Here is a 19,474-nt window from a genome sequence, read left to right on the forward strand (position 1 = left end):
TGTAGGTGCGTTTTTGCTGCATTTTCGGTGCGTATTCGGTGCGTTTTTGCTGCGTTTTTACAATATGCGTTTTTGCTGCGTTTTTGTGAGAAATGTTGCCAAAAACGCAGGAAGAATGAACATGCTGCATTTTATTTGTCACAAACTTTTGACAAATAAACTGCAATGTGCGCACAGCAAATCTGACTTCTCATAGACTTTGCTGGGAAGTCAAATGTCAGAAAGTTCTGACAACAAAACTGCAGCCAAAAAATGCAGCAAAAAATGCAGCGTGCGCATGTAGCCTAATTGCTAGATCTGCAGCAGAGAAAACACTGATTTTAATCAAAATGACAGCAAACAGCTCAGTAAGTGACACATCACTGGAATCAGGGTCTTTGGCTCTACATTATGCTGCTATGAGATGGGGCAGCAAAAACCTGGTGACAGATTCCCTTTAAAGCGGGCTTTACACGCTGCGACATCACTAGCAGATGGCGAGCGTGATGGCTCCCGCCCCTATCGTTATGCCGATATTTGATGATTGCTGCCGCAGCGAACATTATCGCTACGCCAGCGTCACACGCACTTACCTGGTCATTGTCGTCGCTGTGACTGCCGAACAATCCCTCCCTCAAGGGGGAGGGACGTTCGGCATCAGAGCGACGTCACCGCGACGTCACTAAGCGGCCGGCCAATCAAAGCGGAGGGGCGGAAGATGAGCGGGACGAACATCCCGCCCACCTCCTTCCTTCCTCATTGCTGGCGTGTGGCAGGTAAGGAGAGGTTCCTCGTTCCTGCGGCGTCATACGTAGCGATGTGTGCTGCCGCAGGGACGAGGAACAACTTTGCCCACGTGACAGCAGCGATATTTGAGAATGGACCCCCATGTCAACGAGGAGCGATTTTGGACGTTTTTGCAACGATCCAAAATCGCTCCTAGGAGTCACACACAACGAGATCGCTGCAGCGGCCGGATGTGCGTCACAAAATCCGTGACCCCAGTGTAGCCATCTCGTAGCGTGTAAAGCCCGCTTTAGGCTGCCATGAGCGCTCCTACAGGGCATAATTATTGAATGTTCTCAGTGAGAGGAACAAAATTATAATCATGTGATACCTACAGGGCGTCTCACCCAACTTTATAGTAAGGCCTCATGCAGATGGCAGTACATATTAGACAAAAGGGTGGTTGGAATAATTTTGCCAGAAATCAACAAATCACATCTATCCCTGCAATAAGCTGTTTGCCCGTTTCAGGCTTCCTTTTCAATTAAATTGACCAAAACTTAAGACCGAATTTAAAATATGCTTACCCTTCTAGTCACTTTTTGATGCCATTATTATTTTTTATTCACAAATTTGGTGCAGTCATGATTGATGATTTATTTGAGAAAATTTACACCAAAAACTGGTGTAAACTGTTTAGGAAATGTCAGAACAGAAAAATCTAACACTCAGATCTTCAGCCAGAACTTTATGAAATCACAAAAAGATGCCGTGTTCCGCAATAAACTTCTGCTTTTATGGGGATCTCAGCGCTGGATTGTTCTGCTCTGATGTCGGATGTGTCACCGCAGTCTCCTGGCTATAAAGCTACGCTGCAGCTGATCTCTTATGACTAACTACTATGGGCCAGCACCGCACTACAGGCATTTTGTTTTCTCAATAATTTAGAGGTTTAGCCCCTCTAAAGGCAATTCTTTACACAGAATACAACAGTACCAAACCTCCCAATGCATTTTTATGAAAATGATGGCACTCCAAGGTACAACAGAGCTCCATAGAATTCCATGGGCACTTAAATGCAGCAGTCTGCATGAATCTTAAATCAAAGAAAACATAAAAGAAAGGAGAGCTTGAAAATACATTTCATTTGAAAGGATAAGTCTATTTTTCCTTATATTTTTGGCTTAAAAAGCACCTCTGACCAAACCTTTCATTTTGAACTGGATATATGATATAATAGTGGCTGCAGAGTGGAAGAAAATCTTTATTTATGTATTTATTGTTTCATTTTGTCTCTCCATTGCATAGGGATATGTGGTACTCGGTCCCGGGCAGTGTCTTTCTTGGACGGTGGTGACCATTGCCCGGTTCCGTGCCCTGGGCCCTTTTTGTAATAGGGTGTATTTACAGGGGATTTAGGTTAGGGTTCATATATCACGCCACTTGCGGTGTTGCGGCCGCCGCTATAGAATGTCACTACTGGGGCTGGTGTTAATTGCAGCCTGGATGGTAGGCCCTCCGCAAGCAGGGCCGGGCCCCAGAGGATAGGTGATTTGATGGGTGTCGGAAGAAGGTAGTCCACACAGAGGTACAGTGCAACTGGTTTTAACTCACTGCTGGTTGTGGTAACTGGTTACCCGAGGCCGGCTGGTTTCACCTTTGGGTCCCCTTCGTGCCAGTGCCAGTTTAGTACTCTGGCACCTTCTTCCCCTGCACCTGTCTCTGGTAAATGGGTCCCCGTAGCGTAGAGCAACTGGGGGTCCCCGTCCGGTGGTTTGTCCACTTCTGTCCGCCTGACGGTAGCGGGAACCCTGTGGGGTTGGAGTCTCTGGTCCTGTCCCCGGGTCTCCCTTTGCTACAGAGTCTTCGGATTCTTACGATCAGCAAGGTCCTTGATGGTCCCCTCGCTGTGCAGGTGTTAACAGGTCGTCGTGAAGCTCTTTCCTGTCCTAGGTTAATGTACCTCGTCGGTGCGTAGTTCCGGGAGTACTCCACTGTACTCCACCGGCAACCACTATCCTGGGTACCAGGTCACTGTTTACCCTAGTCATGACGTCGCTTCACTTCCACATTCATTCCTCTCCTACTACTCTTGTCTGACTACTCTCCACAGTCTGCCCCTCCCACCTGGTCAACTAGTGGACTGGTCTGGCTCCACCTCTAGGCGGCCAACCATTGGTCCGACCCTAGCTAAGTACCATTGTATGGGGGATTGTTGGGGAAAAACTGGGACTACCTGGGTTTCTGGTGTTACCGGCACTTGTCTCCTGGGGCCCTAGGAGGTACGCCCTGCATCCTTGTTACACCCTGCATCCTTGTGTGGATGCAGAACCTTGTAGCACCCTAATGGCTTCAGGGGTGCTACATTAGCAATCAAAGTATTTGTCATCTAATGAGTTAATTTTTGTTGAGTCCAAGTGGGTGTTGTCAGTTTTCACTGGGGGTGTGTACTTCATACCTTTGTATGAATCTGACCAATCATAAGCAGACAGCAACACTCAAAGGAAAGAACACACCCCCACAGTAGCTGTGAGCAGGTTTCTCAGTGTGGAAGATGTATTTATACATAATAATCCCCTGGGCTAACCTCCTGCATGATTAGAAAGCACAAATGAATAACACCTTTCAGATAAGTGGAGTGCCACAGAGTTTATCACATTACAAACCATTCAATCAGCTCTCCTCCTTTCAAAATACTCTCAGCTCTGCTTAACTACCCCTCCTCTACACTACCTGCCAGGAAATATGTCAGTTATTACACTTAAAGGGGTGGAACAATCATGGTCGCAAGTACGACTGGGCCCAGGGATGCAGGTTGCCCACCGGCCTCAGCTGGATGTGTGTCCAAAGGTCCACATCCGGCTCAAATGCATCACAGCACAGAGACTTGAAAGGTCCCAGCACTGCAATACATAGTGTCGGCCAAACAAAAACCAGCAGTGTTCATTGGTGTCCCAGTGACTGAGGGCGGTGCATGACAATGATGTCATGTGTTACCATAAAACAGACGCTGATGAAAGCTGCTGGCTTTTGCCCACTGGCTACACAGGGGGCACCACGCAACATTGGAGCCATGGGTTGTAAGTGCAATGGGTTTTTTTGAGTTAGACAGAACGGAAACATATTTACCAGGATGGGGACATATATATTAGGAGAGACCCAGGAGGGGGACAGTATATACCAGGAGGGGGACTGCATATACCAGCAGGGGTCCAGGAGGGGGACAGATACCAGGAGGGGGACAGTATATACCACTAGGTCCCCAGGAGGGGGGCATTATATAACAGGAGGGTGACAGTTTATAACAGGAAGTGGACAGTATTTACCAGGAGGGGGACAGTATAAACCAGGAGGGGCCCAGAAGGGGGAGAGTATATGCCAGGATGGGGGGACATATATACCAGGATGGGTCCAGGAGGGGGACAGAATATACCAGTAGGTGGACATATATACAAGGATGGAAGGGAAGGAGCTCAGGATGAGGTACATTAGTACAGTATGGGGGACATTACTATATAATGGGGGGGAGGGCAACTTGTATATCTTTATAGGCTTTAGATCTGACCAACATGTGGGGGGGCCCAGGTCCAACTTTTGCACCAGGGCCTATCAAACTAGTTACGCCACTGCACAGTTAAGTCTGCTTTGCTCAAGCAACTTGTGCTTGCTCTGCAGTGAGATGAGGGATGTCATTACATCTCACACAGGAGTGGCCCATAATAGAATGCTCCTGTATGGATATAATGACATCCCTGATATCACTACAGAGGTATTACAGTCACCTGATCACAGAAAAACCCGCTCTAAGGTATGATGGAGGGAGGTTGAGTTTTATTTACCTTATAAGTGTTGCTGCCTTCTTATGATTGGTCAGCATCATACAGGAGAAGAAGTAAACGCCCCCAGTGAAAACTATCTGCTACCACCCACTTGGACGTAACAAACATTAACTCATTAGATGCCCAATACTTTGATTGCTACTATCTACCGTAATAAATAAAGGGAGCTACTCTGGTACCCTGGATTTTCTTCACTGTGAATTTACATAGTGTACGGTGTGGAGAGTTACCCCAGGAAAGTAGAGATTTGTGAGTCGTACAGAAAGAGCCTCGATCTGGGAATGCAAGGATAACTTTAGTTATATGGACAGTATGATATTTTTTGTTAATTGGATTTAACTTATTTCATAAATTATAACCAAGTTATTACTTTTCACCTTTTCAACATCTTACTGTCAGGATGTATCTACATTGGGTAATTGATAGTAGAAATGTAATGACCACTATATACAATACAAATAATAACATGAGGCCTGTACATTGGATCAAAATGTAGTTTATAAATTGTGAGATTCATCATGTGGTCTCCAAAATGTGAGACATAATCACTCAGCCAATGTTGGCAAATCAGCTGTCTGTACAATACTCATTATAACATATGCAATATCTGAAAACTTTTGATTTTGGGGGTAATCTCCATCATATTGCTGTATTCTGCATGTGTGTGCATCGCACTATATTGACTCTGAGTGCTCCAATCTACACGGTTTCTTAAATCATTTATATAAAGCTCGAAACAATAGCAAAATTGTTTATAGACAGGTCACGAATGGGCGCCTTTAAATAATATTGTGGTTAAAAGCAAGAATGATCTTACATCAGTACAAAAATATGTTCCCAAACTAGGCCACGGATGCGCCACGTGTGCCACAATGAAGCCTGTCATGAAATGTATCATTTAGTGTGCAGCCAAATCCATTTATAGGATTACGGTGGTTTATTTACTAAGACCTCTTGCGACATAATATAATTATAACTGAAGAAGACCCCTAAACAAATGTACTGCAATTATTATAGTCTTGATAATCCCGGAGAAGCAAGCTTAGACAACTTGTGGTTTGTGGCTGGTGGATAATATGTGCGTACGAGTCGGCACGCAGAGGGTTTTACTTTCTATATATGTATTACACATAAACTTACTGACATTATCAGTGTAGCATATTTCTGATTCAGATGCATTAAATATCAGATAATATGATAAACTAACTCAGTTGTCCAGTTTAGCAATGTCTAAGAATCAAAAGACTTTTTTGGCTTCGTTCCAGGAAAACTGGGCCACAAAAGAACTACAGACCCCTGTGGTCGGTCAAATTCTGCACCATAAGCAATGTCCCAGTTTATATAATGCTGCTATATTAATGCCACCATAAAAGGGTTTCCCAATAAAAGACTTCAATCAGCCATATCACAATTTATCTCAAAACTAGAGGGGATTTGGATGGTTCCCTTTCCCAGTAGATTTGCATGGTTCCCTTTCCCAGTAGATTTGGATGGTTCCCTTTCCCAGTAGATTTGGATGGTTCCCTTTCCCAGTAGATTTGGATGGTTCCCTTTCCCAGTAGATTTGGATGGTTCCCTTTCCCAGTAGATTTGGATGGTTCCCTTTCCCAGTCGATTTGGATGGTTCCCTTTCCTAGTAGATTTGGATGGTTCTCTTTCCCAGTAGATTTGGATGGTTCCCTTTCCCAGTAGATTTGGATGGTTCCCTTTCCTAGTAGATTTGGATGGTTCTCTTTCCCAGTAGATTTGGATGGTTCCCTTTCCCAGTAGATTTGGATGGTTCCCTTTCCCAGTAGATTTGGATGGTTCCATTTCCCAGTAGATTTGGATGGTTCCATTTCCCAGTAGATTTGGATGGTTCCCTTTCCCAGTAGATTTGGATGGTTCCCTTTCCCAGTAGATTTGGATGGTTCTCTTTCCCAGTAGATTTGGATGGTTCCCTGTCCCAGTAGATTTGCATGGTTCCCTTTCCCAGTAGATTTGGATGGTTCCCTTTCCTAGTAGATTTGGATGGTTCCCTTTCCCAGTAGATTTGGATGGTTCCCTTTCCCAGTAGATTTGGATGGTTCCCTTTCCCAGTAGATTTGGATGGTTCCCTTTCCCAGTAGATTTGGATGGTTCCCTTTCCCAGTAGATTTGGATGGTTCCCTTTCCCAGTAGATTTGGATGGTTCCCTTTCCCAGTAGATTTGGATGGTTCCCTTTCTCAGTAGATTTGTATGGTTCCCTTTCCCAGTAGATTTGCATGGTTCCCTTTCCCAGTAGGTTTGGATGGTTCCCTTTCCTAGTAGATTTGGATGGTTCTCTTTCCCAGTAGATTTGGATGGTTCCCTTTCCCAGTAGATTTGGATGGTTCCCTTTCCCAGTAGATTTGGATGGTTCCCTTTCCCAGTAGATTTGCATGGTTCCCTTTCCCAGTAGATTTGGATGGTTCCCTCTTACCAGTAGATTTACGAACAGTGGATGCCGAGTAAGGCCTCATTCAGACGTCAGTTTTTTCGCGTCTGAGTTTTGTCCTATTTTCCACACGTAGAACCCATCCTAATTATCATCTATGTGGCTGTTCCCTTCTTGTCGATGTAGTTTTGCAGAAAAAGTGGTCAACACCAAAACAAGGAGATACGGTATATCCGATTATGACCCAAGTCAGGGATAAAACTCGCCAATGCAAGGCTAAAGGTGGCTTTACACGCTACGAGATCACTAAAGCAATGTCGTTGGGGTCACGGAATTTGTGACGCACATCAGGCTGCTTTAGCGATGTCGTTGCGTGTGACACCTATTAGCGATTTTGAATCGTTGCAAAAACGTTCAAAATCGCTCATCGGTGTCATGCCCCCCTATTCCCAATTATCGTTCCTGCTGCAGTAACAATGTTGTTCCTCGTTCCTGCGGCAGCACACATCGCTACGTGTGACACCGCAGGAGCGAGAAACATCTCCTTACCTGCGTCCCCCCAGCAATGAGGAAGGAAGGAGGTGGGCGGGATGTTCGTCCCGCTCATCTCCGCCTCTCCGCTTTGACTGGGTGGCCGCTTAGTGACGTCGCTGTGATGCTGAACGAAAGGAGGCGGTTCGCCAGTCACAGCGACGTCGCAGAGCAGGTATGTGCGTGTGACGCTGCCATAGCGATAATGTTCGCTATGGCAGCGATCACCACATATCGGCCGTACGATGGGGGTGGGGGCTATCACGCTTGACATCGCTAGCATCGGCTAGCGATGTCGCAGCGTGTAAAGCGGCCTTTAGGGTCAGTGATAAAATCAGCAGTTCTCAGATCAGTGTGTTGTCCATTTTTCACAGAATGTTTGACAAGTGAAGTTTGGGAAACCGTCATCATTTTTTTTTTCATATGACAAAACCTGATGGAACGCAGATGGTAAAATCTGATCCACTGACCAAACTCTGGTGAAAATCTGATAAAAAACACTGATGAAACTCAGACCGTCAGAGAAAAGTCACTGATGTCTAAATGAGCCCTACGGAAAACTTGGAGGTAAGTGATTTCTAAAGCTCCTTAACACCCAATCCCAGCAATTCTGATTTCAGCAGAACATTCCCAGGACCCAATGTCTGTCCTACCACGAGTGGTTACAATGTCCTTTAGATGGTCACAAAAAGAAAGTGAGAGTCTGTCAGCTGCTATCAAAAATTATTAAAATGTAGGGAGCTTAATGATAAAGACAAAAATGAAGGCACTAGAGATAGAGGTGATGAAGGAGCTTAGGTAAGTGATCACCAGATACCACAAAGTGGATGGACACAATCAACTAGGTCATCAATGCATGGACACGACAGTGGGTCAATGGGAAATTACTGGTCATACAGTCACTACCTTGGATGTATTTTTGTATGCCTAAATATTATTACAACAACTAATATTTTAAGTTTTTGTGTTTCTTGCTTTCACCATCAGAAAAGTAGTGGCAGATGGGTCTAAAGGCTACTTTACACACTGCGATATCGGTCCCGATATCGCTAGTGTGGGTACCCGCCCCCATCTGTTGCGCGACACGGGCAAATCGCTGCCCGTGCCGCACAACATCGCGCAGACCCGTTACACATACTTACCTGCCCGGCGACGCCGCTGTGACCGGCGAACCACCTCCTTTCTAAGGGGGCGGTCCGTGCAGCGTCACAGCGACGTCACTGAGCGGCCGCCCAATAGCAGCGGAGGGGCGGAGCTGAGCGGGACGTAACATCCCGCCCACCTCCTTCCTTCCGCATTGCGGCCGGGAGGCAGTTAGGAGAGCTTCCTCGTTCCTGTGGTGTCACATGGAGCGATGTGTGCTGCCGCAGGAACAACGAACTACATCGTTACTGCTGCAGTAACGATAATCGAGAATGGACCCCCATGTCACCGATGAGCGATTTTGTACGTTTTTGCAACGATGCAAAATCGCTCATCGGTGTCACACGCAGCAACATCGCTAATGCGGCCGGATGTGCGTCACAAATTCCGTGACCCCAACGACTCCGCATTAGCGATGTCGCAGCGTGTAAAGCCCCCTTTAGTATATCGTGACAGCTGTCAAAGGTCACATGCTTTGGTCTAAAAAAGTTGGATACCCTATACATCACTGCCAATAATAGTATGTTTTCTCAACCAAACAAATAATATAGCCACGGAAAGGGAAGGGAAGGAAGGGAACGAAGGGAAGGAAAGAAGGGAAGGAAAGAAAGGAAGGAAGGGAAGGAAGTTATGAGATAGATTATAAAGATATATTCATATAATATGAGTGATTTTTATAGACAGACAGCTAGTTAGACAGATAATAGATACTGTAGATAATAGATAGATAGATAATAGATAGATAACATGTTGAGATATGGTTCCTGTTACCTTGTTCAAGCAAGCATCTGCGATTGAAATGGATCTTCGGCGATTAGAAGCTTTCGCTAGGACTACTTCTTCCTGCTTCCCAAATAACTCTTCCATTTTCCCTGTGTCAATCTGAAGATCTCCCTGGAACGTTTCCGAGCTCCACAAACTACTCCGACCCTTAACTTTCTCCAGTGGAATAGCCTCCCAGTTAAAATTCCTTAATCGTGATCGCCGCTTTGGGTCACACTTTTGAAAAGTACTTTTTGAAGAATCTGAGAAAGTAATGATTGGAGGAGGTGGGGGTGGGGGTGCAGGGATATCAGGAGCAGTGGGTTTGTCCAAGTCAGCATATAGGACTGAAACCTTGTCTTTGTCTCTGTCTTTGTCCCTGTCTTTGTCCATGGATCCCATATTCATAGTGATAATCATGGCATGGAGGGTCCTGGCACTGCTCTTGTGTCCTCAAGGCTTGGATCAGGGCTGGAACCTACAATATAGGAAAAATAACCAGCAGATTGTCAGTGGAGGCTTTACATGGCTCATTGAGCATGGCACGCGTGGGATCGCTGCGAACAGCTGTCAGAACAAGAGATAAACCACAGGAATTCCAGCACTGACAAAAGAAAATGCACTGCAGATATAAATGATTTACCAAATGTCTACACCTGAGAGGTAACCGGGTGTAGAATGGTAGAGTATCCGCAGTACCAGCACCAAACACTCGATAAGTTGGCGCTACAGACCTCTGTCTGTCCGCGGCTATTCACCAGATACTGGGGTTAGAACGGGTCAGTAATGTTTATTTTTAATTTCATCATATTTCCTGCTCTAAGACGATTATTTTTTCAGTGGCCAAAAAACCCGACTAATATATGTTAGACAAAGAAGTGACACAAACTAGGAGCCCGAATGACGGATTTAGAGTCCTCACTGCTGTGACGAGGATCACAGGGCTTGGGACCCCACCAATTTATTTACTTTAGCTACTTATATAGCACCATTAATTCCACAGCACTTTACATACATTATCATCACTGTCCCCATTGGGGCTCATAAATTAATGATCAGACATTTATTGCCTTTCTTATGAATGAGTGATACATTTCCATTGTGGGACAACTCTTTTTGAATTACAGGGAATATCCAAACAGAAAATGGCCTATAGTTCATATCAGATTTTGTTACCTGTTTTTTATTTTTTTTAATTAAATTCTATATATAACTATATTAAAAACTAACAAAAATCTTGCAATTTTCAGACCTCTTTCACACATTAATTATTTGGTGAGATTTTTTACCTCAGTATTTGTACCCAAAACCAGGAGTGGAACAGTCAGGGGAAAAGTGCAATAGAAACACATCACCACTTCTGTATTTTATACCCACTCCTGTTTTTGGTCTACAAATACTGAGGTAAAAAACTCTCCAATTACTCAACGTGTGTATGTGGCTTCACACTGACCACTAGGGTTATTAATAAACTTGTACTTTTTAGCAGTCTCATTATCATCACAGACAGAATTACAAATAAATTACAAATAAATGGGTTGTCCACTAATTGGACAACCCCTACTCATTCCCCTTATTTGCCCTCATAAAAACCTGTCTGCCCACCTTTGGATAATTGAGCAGGATGTGAGCACTGCACTGACTTCCTGCCCAAACGTCCAAGGTGGGGAGAAGGAAGCCGATACTCATTGGTTGTGAGGCTTGTGTGTCATAACAATGTCACGTGGTTCAGTAGGCTACACAATCATGGGGAAGACTGCTGACTTGACAGATGTCCAGATGACAGTCATTGACACACTTCACAAGGAGGGTAAGCCACAAAAGGTCATTGCTAATGAAGGTGGCTGTTCACAGAGTGCTGTATCCAAGCACATTAATGGAAAGTTAAGTGGAAGGAAAAAGTGTGGTAGAAAAAGGTGCGCAAATGTGACGCCCTGGGCAAGCCAGGGGTCACAGGTCATCACACCACCACACCCTACATCCCAGTTAGGAACATCAAAGCTAACAAAAAATCCTTGTTGCCTTCCTCCAGAGGCTGATGATTCACACCAGGGGGTGGGCCAGGCGGTTGGCTCCGCCCACCGAGGAGTTCACAGCTCTGGAGGCGGGAGAAACCAGGCAGTTCAGTTAGGGAGGTGAAGGAGTAAACATGAGTTGACTTAAGGAAGTGAAAGTAGAAGGAAGTAAAGTGGTAAAGGAGGAAAGCAAGAGTGGTGACAGGAAAGAAAGAGAGTGAAAAGCCTGAAGTGGTCCAGCTGTGTGCAGGACGGGTCAGCAAGGTCAGCAACGACGGTGACTGTCCAGAGGGGTGACTGTTCGGGAGTTCCTGGAAGAACCGCGGACGGGTAGTGACCCGGCGATCTGGAGCAGCGTGCAAAGGACAGTCAGCACCAGGGCAGGGGCCTCTCGGACCCCGGCAAGGCTAGGAGTCGCCATAATTTGCCGAATCCGTCAGTGAAGGGGACGTAGATCCCCCAACAATCAAGTCCCGATTGAAGGCAACAGTCCAACCATTAAGGAGGAACACCGCCACCGCCAAGGTACCAGTTCCTCAGGGCCAGCGTCTGCGGGCAAAGTAGAGCTCCTCCGGTCCAGCTTGAAGCCGGGGAGCGGGTTACCGGTGGGAACCCATCGCTACCAACTTAGAAACATCAGGTGCAGGTCAAAGGGACATCACCGTTACCTACTGGGAGAGCAAGTGCAGCCGTCCGTGGGAACCGTCTTTCCAGCCGTGTGGTTTACCGTAAAACTGTGTCAACGTCTCAGGCTGAGTGAGTACCACAGTGCCGCAAGGCACAGCGCTGCCCCCGCGTCCCTGCGCCCACCAGGCCCTGCACCTCCCTCACCATCACCGGGCCCCGGGATCACCAACCCCTACCCACGGAGGGGCAACGCAACATCTCGCTGCTACACACCATCGTCCCCGGGCCTATAGAGCAGCGGTGGTGAAATCACCACAACCGTGGGTGGCGTCACGGACAATAAACAATTCCCACACCCAACAACCCCCTTTCACTCACGGGCGAGGAGTGCCGCTCGAGAACCCCCGGGATCCGGCCCACCGCTCGAGCCACCACTGAGCAGCAGCCGCCGGACCCGAGCAGAAGGGGTGAGCGTAGTGTGCAAACACCCTCCTCCCCGCCCGCGACACAAGCAACTGGGATAACCGCAGCCTTGATAGGATTAAGAAAAGGCCATTCAAAAATGTGGGGGAGATTCACAAGGAGTGGACTGCTGCTGGAGTCAATGCTTCAAGAGCCACCACAGATGTATCCAGGACATGGGCTACAAGTGTTGCATTCCTTGTGCCAAGCCACTCATGACCAATAGACAACGCCAGAAGCATCTTACCTTGGCCAAGGAGAAAAGAACTGGACTGTTTCTCAGTGGTCCAAGGTGTTGTTTTCAGATGAAAGTAAATTTTGCGTTTCATTTGGAAATCGCTGTCCCAGAGTCTGGAGGAAGAGTGGAGAGGCCACAATCCCAGCTGCTTGAGGTCTAGTGTGAAGTTTCCACAATCAGTGATGGTTTGGGGAGCCATGTCATCTGCTGGTGTAGCTCCACTGTGTTTTATCAAGACCAAAGTCAGCGCAGCCATCTACCAGGAAATGTTAGAGCACTTCATGCTTCCCTCTGCCGACAAGCTTTGTGGAGATGGAAATTTCATTTTCCAGCATGACTTATACAGTATTATTTTCTGAGATAATGACTTTTGGGTTTTCATTGGCTGTAAGCCATAATCATCAACAGTAACAGAAATAAACACATGAAATAGATCCCTCTGTGTGTAATGACTCTATATTATATATATGTGTTTCCCTTTTTGTATTGAATTACTGAAATAAATTAACTTTCTGATGATATTCTAATTTATTGAGATGCACGTGTCTCTACAATTTTGCTACATACGCACACACAGTTCTTGCTACATTTGCTACACGTCAACGCACACACAGCTCAGCTACACACTGTGCACACAACCACTTTTTGAAGTTCCTTCCAGGCATGTAATGGATCACACAATATTGTTGCTAAAATGTGTGTCTTATAGACCAAAAAATACAGTAAGATAATCCAGTCTGAAATTTCAGGACTCATCTTCTTCATCAGAGTGAATATTAATTTGCTTGCAGCAGTTTCCACTGGAAGCCGCCATGTTTTGGACACAATGTGGCACAGACTGGTGGCAGTGGCTTTCAGTATTTTCTATGGCATATTGCATCTTTTTTTTTCCTGTTCTATATGGTAGATTTTTATATTTTTCATTGAATAAAGAATTGTTTATATTTTTGGACATTTTGAAGAGTGCTTGATTTTCGTACAGTCCATACTACTATAAATCCTGCTTTTTTCTGCTAGATTTTTATGTGTCATCTGGATATTTTTTTGTACCTCAACGAATGACAACTGTTATTAACCTATTATCTACCAATGTCCTTTTTTTAGGACGCCTAATCTTTTGCTTAAAATTCATTAAATTAAATTAATTAATCATTAATTAATTCATTTAATTTATTCATTAAATTCATTAATTTTGCTTAAATTTCATTCTCGTTTTTAATTTTTATTTTCATTAAAATCTGTCATTTAATTAAAAACAAATGAAAATTTCTAATTTGGCAAGTAATGGGTTAATACAGCAACTGTAGTCAGTAGGCTTTTTCATTCATTTCTACTATAAAAATGGAAAGCCGAATAAAAAACCCCGATCCAGCAACAATTGATGTGCCAGAGGAATGTGCACAATAACAGCAAACTAAAGGATCAGGTCTGGCTTCAGGTTCCCTCAGGTGTTTCATTGCGATGACAAATGGAAAAAGTGCTGGATCATCGGACAGGTGTGAATGAGGCCTCAGGCTATGTTCACACAGATTAAAAATGTTCAAAAACCTCAGGAAACACTACTTTTTGGGGTACATTTTGGAAAAGTTTTTCTTATCATGAAGAAAGTCCCAAAGAGGTTTTGAAAAAGTTTTTTTTTTGTATCCTGAGATGTTCTTTGCAGCCCTGAGATTAGACAGTGCCTAGTTTGGAGATGTTTCCAACTGGATATATGTCAAAGATATAACAAAGCTCCCTAAAGATCATCATTGTGGTGTGCACACATGGCGTCATTGAGATGTCAGCACAGCCAACAAGATTTCCCAAGTTTTAGGGTACAACATCTTTTTTTTGTAAAGTCCTACCTGGACTGGAACCTACCTAAGTAAGAGCTAAAAAAAGCAAAAAAATTAACATATGCACATAATAACAAAATGACTTGATTTGGGGAGGACAAAAGATCTCTTTGAATCTAATGAGTAGACCGAGACTAGTAAAGACTAGTAATGGGCGGACCCGGACTATAAAAGTCCAAGTCCGTGCGGGTTCACAAGTACCCGTGCATCAACCACGGGCCCAGAGTCCTCAGGGATCTCTGGGTACCATGCGGATCCAGCAACTTGGGTAATAAAAAAAATAGAGGAAATAGAAAGAAAATAGTGAAAAGCAGATGTGTTATACTCATCAATCCCCCGCGCAGCTGTAACACTACTTTTGGGGCCGCTCATTACCCTCATGCATATGAACTGCTTCCCCCACTCATTGGCAATCTCAGCGTCTGTGATTGGTTGCAGTAAGACCGCCCCTCCACCTTGTCTGACTGCTTCCAATCACAGACGCTGTGTGTCCTTATAGTGGTATAAGAATAAATAAATAAAAAAATTGGCGTAGGGTCCCCCATATTATAATACCCAACACAGATAAAGCATACGGCTTCAGGCTGCAGCCACAGCCATGTGCTTATCGTTGCTGTGTATCAAAATAAGAAGGACCCCATGTGGATCTTTTGTTTTAAATTATTTAAATAAATAATTTAAAAAAAACGGCCTGCAGTCACCCCAATTTTGATACCAATAGCCATGATAAAGTCGACAGCTGGGGACTGGTATTCGTAGGTTGGAGAACACGATGCTTATTGGGCTCCCCAGCCTAAAAATAGCAGCCTGCAGCTGAAAAAGATTGTCGCATCCATTAGATTAGATGCACCAGGATTCCCTAGCCCGCGGGCCCTCACCCGTCACCGCACAAAGTAAAGCGCTCTGCTCCATCAATCATCATTCTCCCCCTGTGCTTGCACTTGACGTCTCAGTGCAGCAGAATGCAGTGACGTCACTACTGAGCAACTGCTTTGCTGAGACATGTAGAGCGCGGGACAGGAGGATGCTCTGATCGGAACAGCGGGAAAACGAAAAGAGGTGAGGCCTTTTTTTTTTTTGTTTTTAATCAGTGAGTACACAGTGGCCAGAGGCCTATAGAGGTGCATTAAACAATATGGGGACTGCATAATACAATATGAAAGACACCTAATACATGGACTATGAAGGTGCATTATAATGGAGGACTATTGGGGTGCATTAAATGATATGGGGGCTGCAAAATATAAGATGAGGGACTATGTGGCTGCGTTATAAAACATAGAGGACTATGAGGCTGCATTATAATTATAATATATACATTGAGGACTATGAGAGTGCATTATAATACATGCAGGACTATGGGGCTGCATTATACTATGTGAAGGCCTATGGGTGTGCATTAAACAGTATGTGGGCTGCATAATACAACATGAAGGACACCTTATACATGGACTATAGGGTGCATTATAATACATGGAGGACTATGGAATGCAGTATAATATATGGAGGGCTATGGGGGTGCAGTATAATGTATAGAGGACTATGGAGTTCAGTATAATATATGGAGGACTATGGGTGCAGTATAATATATGGAGGACTGTGGGGTGAATTATAATACATATAGGACTATGGGATGTGTATTATAATAATTGAAGGGATATCTTATGCAGGGAGGACTATGGGGTGCATTATAAAACATGCAGGACTATGGGGACTGCATTATTATTAATGGAGGACTAAGGGGTTCAGTTTAATATATGGAGGACTATGGCGTGATTTATAATACATGGAGGACTATAGGATGCTTTATAATACATAGAGGACTATGGGATGTATGATAATATATGGAGGACTATTGGGGTGCAGTATAATATATGGAGGACTATGGGCTGAATTATTATACATGGAGGACTATGGCAGGTGAATTATAATAATGTTAGGGCTATCTTATACATGGAGGACTATGGGAGGTGCATTATAATACATGGAGGACTATGGGAGGTGCATTATAATACATGGAGGACTTTGGGAGGTGCATTATAATACATGGAGGACTATGGGGGTGCAGTCTAATATATGAAGGGTTATGTGGGACCCATTATACTATATGGAAGGCTATGTGGGGGCCATTATAGTATTTGGAGAGCTATATACAAGGGGGAACAAAAATAAAAGCATGGGATGGTAATGTTTTGTGCTGAGGAAAAGAACCTGTTTCCCTCAGCACCCAGCTTTCCCATGTTCTGATATAATGGGAAAGTTGGGTGCTGAGGGAAAGATGTATATCAGAGCATGGGAAAGCTGCATGCCGAGGCAAAGATGTATGGCAGAGCATGGGAAAGCTGGGTGCTGAGGGAAAGATCCACTGGACATAAGCTTCCAATGTCAGGTTGGTTCGGATACAAACACAATGTACAAAGTGTAACTATTATGTCTTTTGTGTGAAATTATGTCAGAAGACTTCATAACCTGCTGTACACCGCCCTGGGCAATCCTAGGGGCACGATAGGCAATAATCTCAGTAGACTGTGCCCATCTGCCCATAAAGCTGCTGGTGATGTGGAATTTTGGTAAGTTGTTTTCTATTGATATCTATAAAAACTCTATCGACCATGTGGTTTTGGGGGTAAATCAGAGATTGTGCAGGTAACAGTGGGAAGAAGACAGCAACTCAGGGCTTCTGTGATTTGGGGCAGCCTAAGTTGTGCAACCTTCTAATATAATCAGTTAATCAAAACCTGACTGTATCAGGATCTGCACCAGCCGCCAGTGCACTGAGACAAAGGCTGCAGACCCCATCGGGTGCGTTCATACATCACAGACTTATTAATGGCAAATCCAAGAGTATTTTATAAAGGGACATGCAGCAGAATGATCTACAAATGGATTATGCCTATTGTCACTTTATGGGGATGAATTTGCTTTTTCATATTTTAGTTTCCTGGAGCTTGTGATTGTGATAATAAAATACCCAACTCACTGGAGTGATACACCTAATGGGCACATGTCTCCAGCCGTACTATGCACTGCAGGCAATCCTGAGTGTGAACAGGGCTTTATAGAGTGATACACCTCATGGGTGCAGGCAATCCTGAGTGTGAACAGGGCTTTATAGAGTGATACACCTAATGGGCACATGTCTCCAGCCGTACTATGCACTGCAGGCAATCCTGAGTGTGAACAGGGCTTTATAGAGTGATACTCCTCATGGGTGAGGTCTCCAGCCGTACTATGCACTGCAGGCAATCCTGAGTGTAAACAGGGCTTTATAGAGTGATACACCTCATGGGTGAGGTCTCCAGCCGTACTATGCACTGCAGGCAATCCTGAGTGTGAACAGGGCTTTATAGAGTGATACTCCTCATGGGTGAGGTCTCCAGCCGTACTATGCACTATAATTTAATAATTATAATTTTATTCATTTATATAGCGCTATTAATTCCATAGCGCTTTACACATATTGGCAATACTGTCCCCATTGGGGCTCACAATCTAGAGTCCCTATCTGTATGTCTTTGGAGTGTGGGAGGAAACCGGAGTACCCGGAGGAAACCCATGCAAACACGGGGAGAACATACAAACTTCTTGCAGATGGTGTCCTTAGTGGGATTTGAACCCAGGACCCCAGCGCTGCAAGACTGCAGTGCTAACCACTGAGCCACCGTGCCGCCCTGCAGGCAATCCTGAGTGTGAACAGGGCTTTATAGAGTGATACACCTCATGGGCACATGTCTCCAGCCGTACTATGCACTGCAGGCAATCCTGAGTGTGAACAGGGCTTTATAGAGTGATACACCTCATGGGCACATGTCTCCAGCCGTACTATGCACTGCAGGCAATCCTGAGTGTGAACAGGGCTTTATGGCGACACCTCAGGGCTGCAGGAGAGACATGGAACAATCGTGTGTGGCTGTGGACGTGTAACCTGCACACTATTCTATATGTAAGTAGTAATGATAGATCGTTAACCCTGCAATTGCTGACAGTTTTTATCGAGCGCAGATTGGACCAAAACTACTGAAAAGTTGTTTGTTTTTTTTCAGAAAGTTATTAGGTCTAAATGAACACAGAAAACTGGAGACTGAGATTATCTACCAGGATACTAACTGTGCAGGAACTACAACTCCCAGCATTTCTTCGCTTCCTTCTCTCCATGGTCATCAGGTCTGATCTATATTATGATTTTAGGATCCCTGCAGGTGCATGTGATGACACTGAAGAGGAGACATGCTGAGCCCTGTAGTTCCCCCACATGCTGGCTGCACGGATGGCTTCTTTACCTGTCATGGGTCCTGAGATGTCCTGTGTCTTGTGTCTTGCCCGCAGTGATGTCTCCTGATCTCCTCCTTATAAGTCTATGTTGCTGGTTGCTGCGCCGTCTCCTGCTGTCAGTCCCTCAGGGTGGCATCTCACTGCCCTTCCTCCCCCCACTGGCCCCAGGTTTCCATGTTTCCTGCAGATCTTCACACTGAGGGCTTTCCCTGCGATCACCTCCGTCCTCTGTGCCCAGATGCCCGCAGCCGCTGTCAGCCCGATCTCTCCCTGTACTTTGCCTAGTGCCGCACGCATGCGCACACGGCGGGAGCATTCTTCATCTTCTCACTCTCCCACTGTGACTCTCCCACTGTGACTCTCCCACTGCTGTGATTTTTCTGGGCACCGCACTCCTAGATGGACATAACTACAGATTCTCAATCCTGTCACATTCTCTTATACCCACAGTAGAGCTCCAGAGAACTCATTGACTTTATTGAGTTTTACAATCTTTTGTTAAAATTTTCACCTATAAAATCTCACACCCATTGAGAGTAAATACTGAGGTTTTTTCGGCTCCATTTTTTTTTAGCAGAAGACCTACATTTATTGATTTAATTTTTCTCTATGGGGGCCTGAAAATGTTTTTCATAGAAAAAAAACACGA

The 19,474-nt window shown here is 44.9% G+C and overlaps 1 protein-coding gene across 1 annotated transcript in view; it reads right to left on the reverse strand.

The window, feature by feature from the left end:
- LOC142251297 (uncharacterized) overlaps positions 1–19,101 on the reverse strand; it is a 126,716-nt gene extending 107,615 nt beyond the window's left edge. Inside the window, exons 1-2 of the mRNA XM_075323957.1 lie at positions 18,834–19,101; positions 9,386–9,854 (exon numbers count right to left, since the gene is read on the reverse strand). Of these exons, the coding sequence (XP_075180072.1) occupies positions 9,386–9,796 (411 nt within the window). The 5' untranslated portion in view covers positions 9,797–9,854; positions 18,834–19,101. The remainder of the gene's footprint in view (positions 1–9,385; positions 9,855–18,833) is intronic.
- Between the last annotated feature and the right edge of the window lie 373 nt (positions 19,102–19,474).

Source organism: Anomaloglossus baeobatrachus, chromosome 9 (genome assembly GCF_048569485.1).
Source record: "Anomaloglossus baeobatrachus isolate aAnoBae1 chromosome 9, aAnoBae1.hap1, whole genome shotgun sequence".
NCBI lineage: Eukaryota > Metazoa > Chordata > Amphibia > Anura > Aromobatidae > Anomaloglossus > Anomaloglossus baeobatrachus.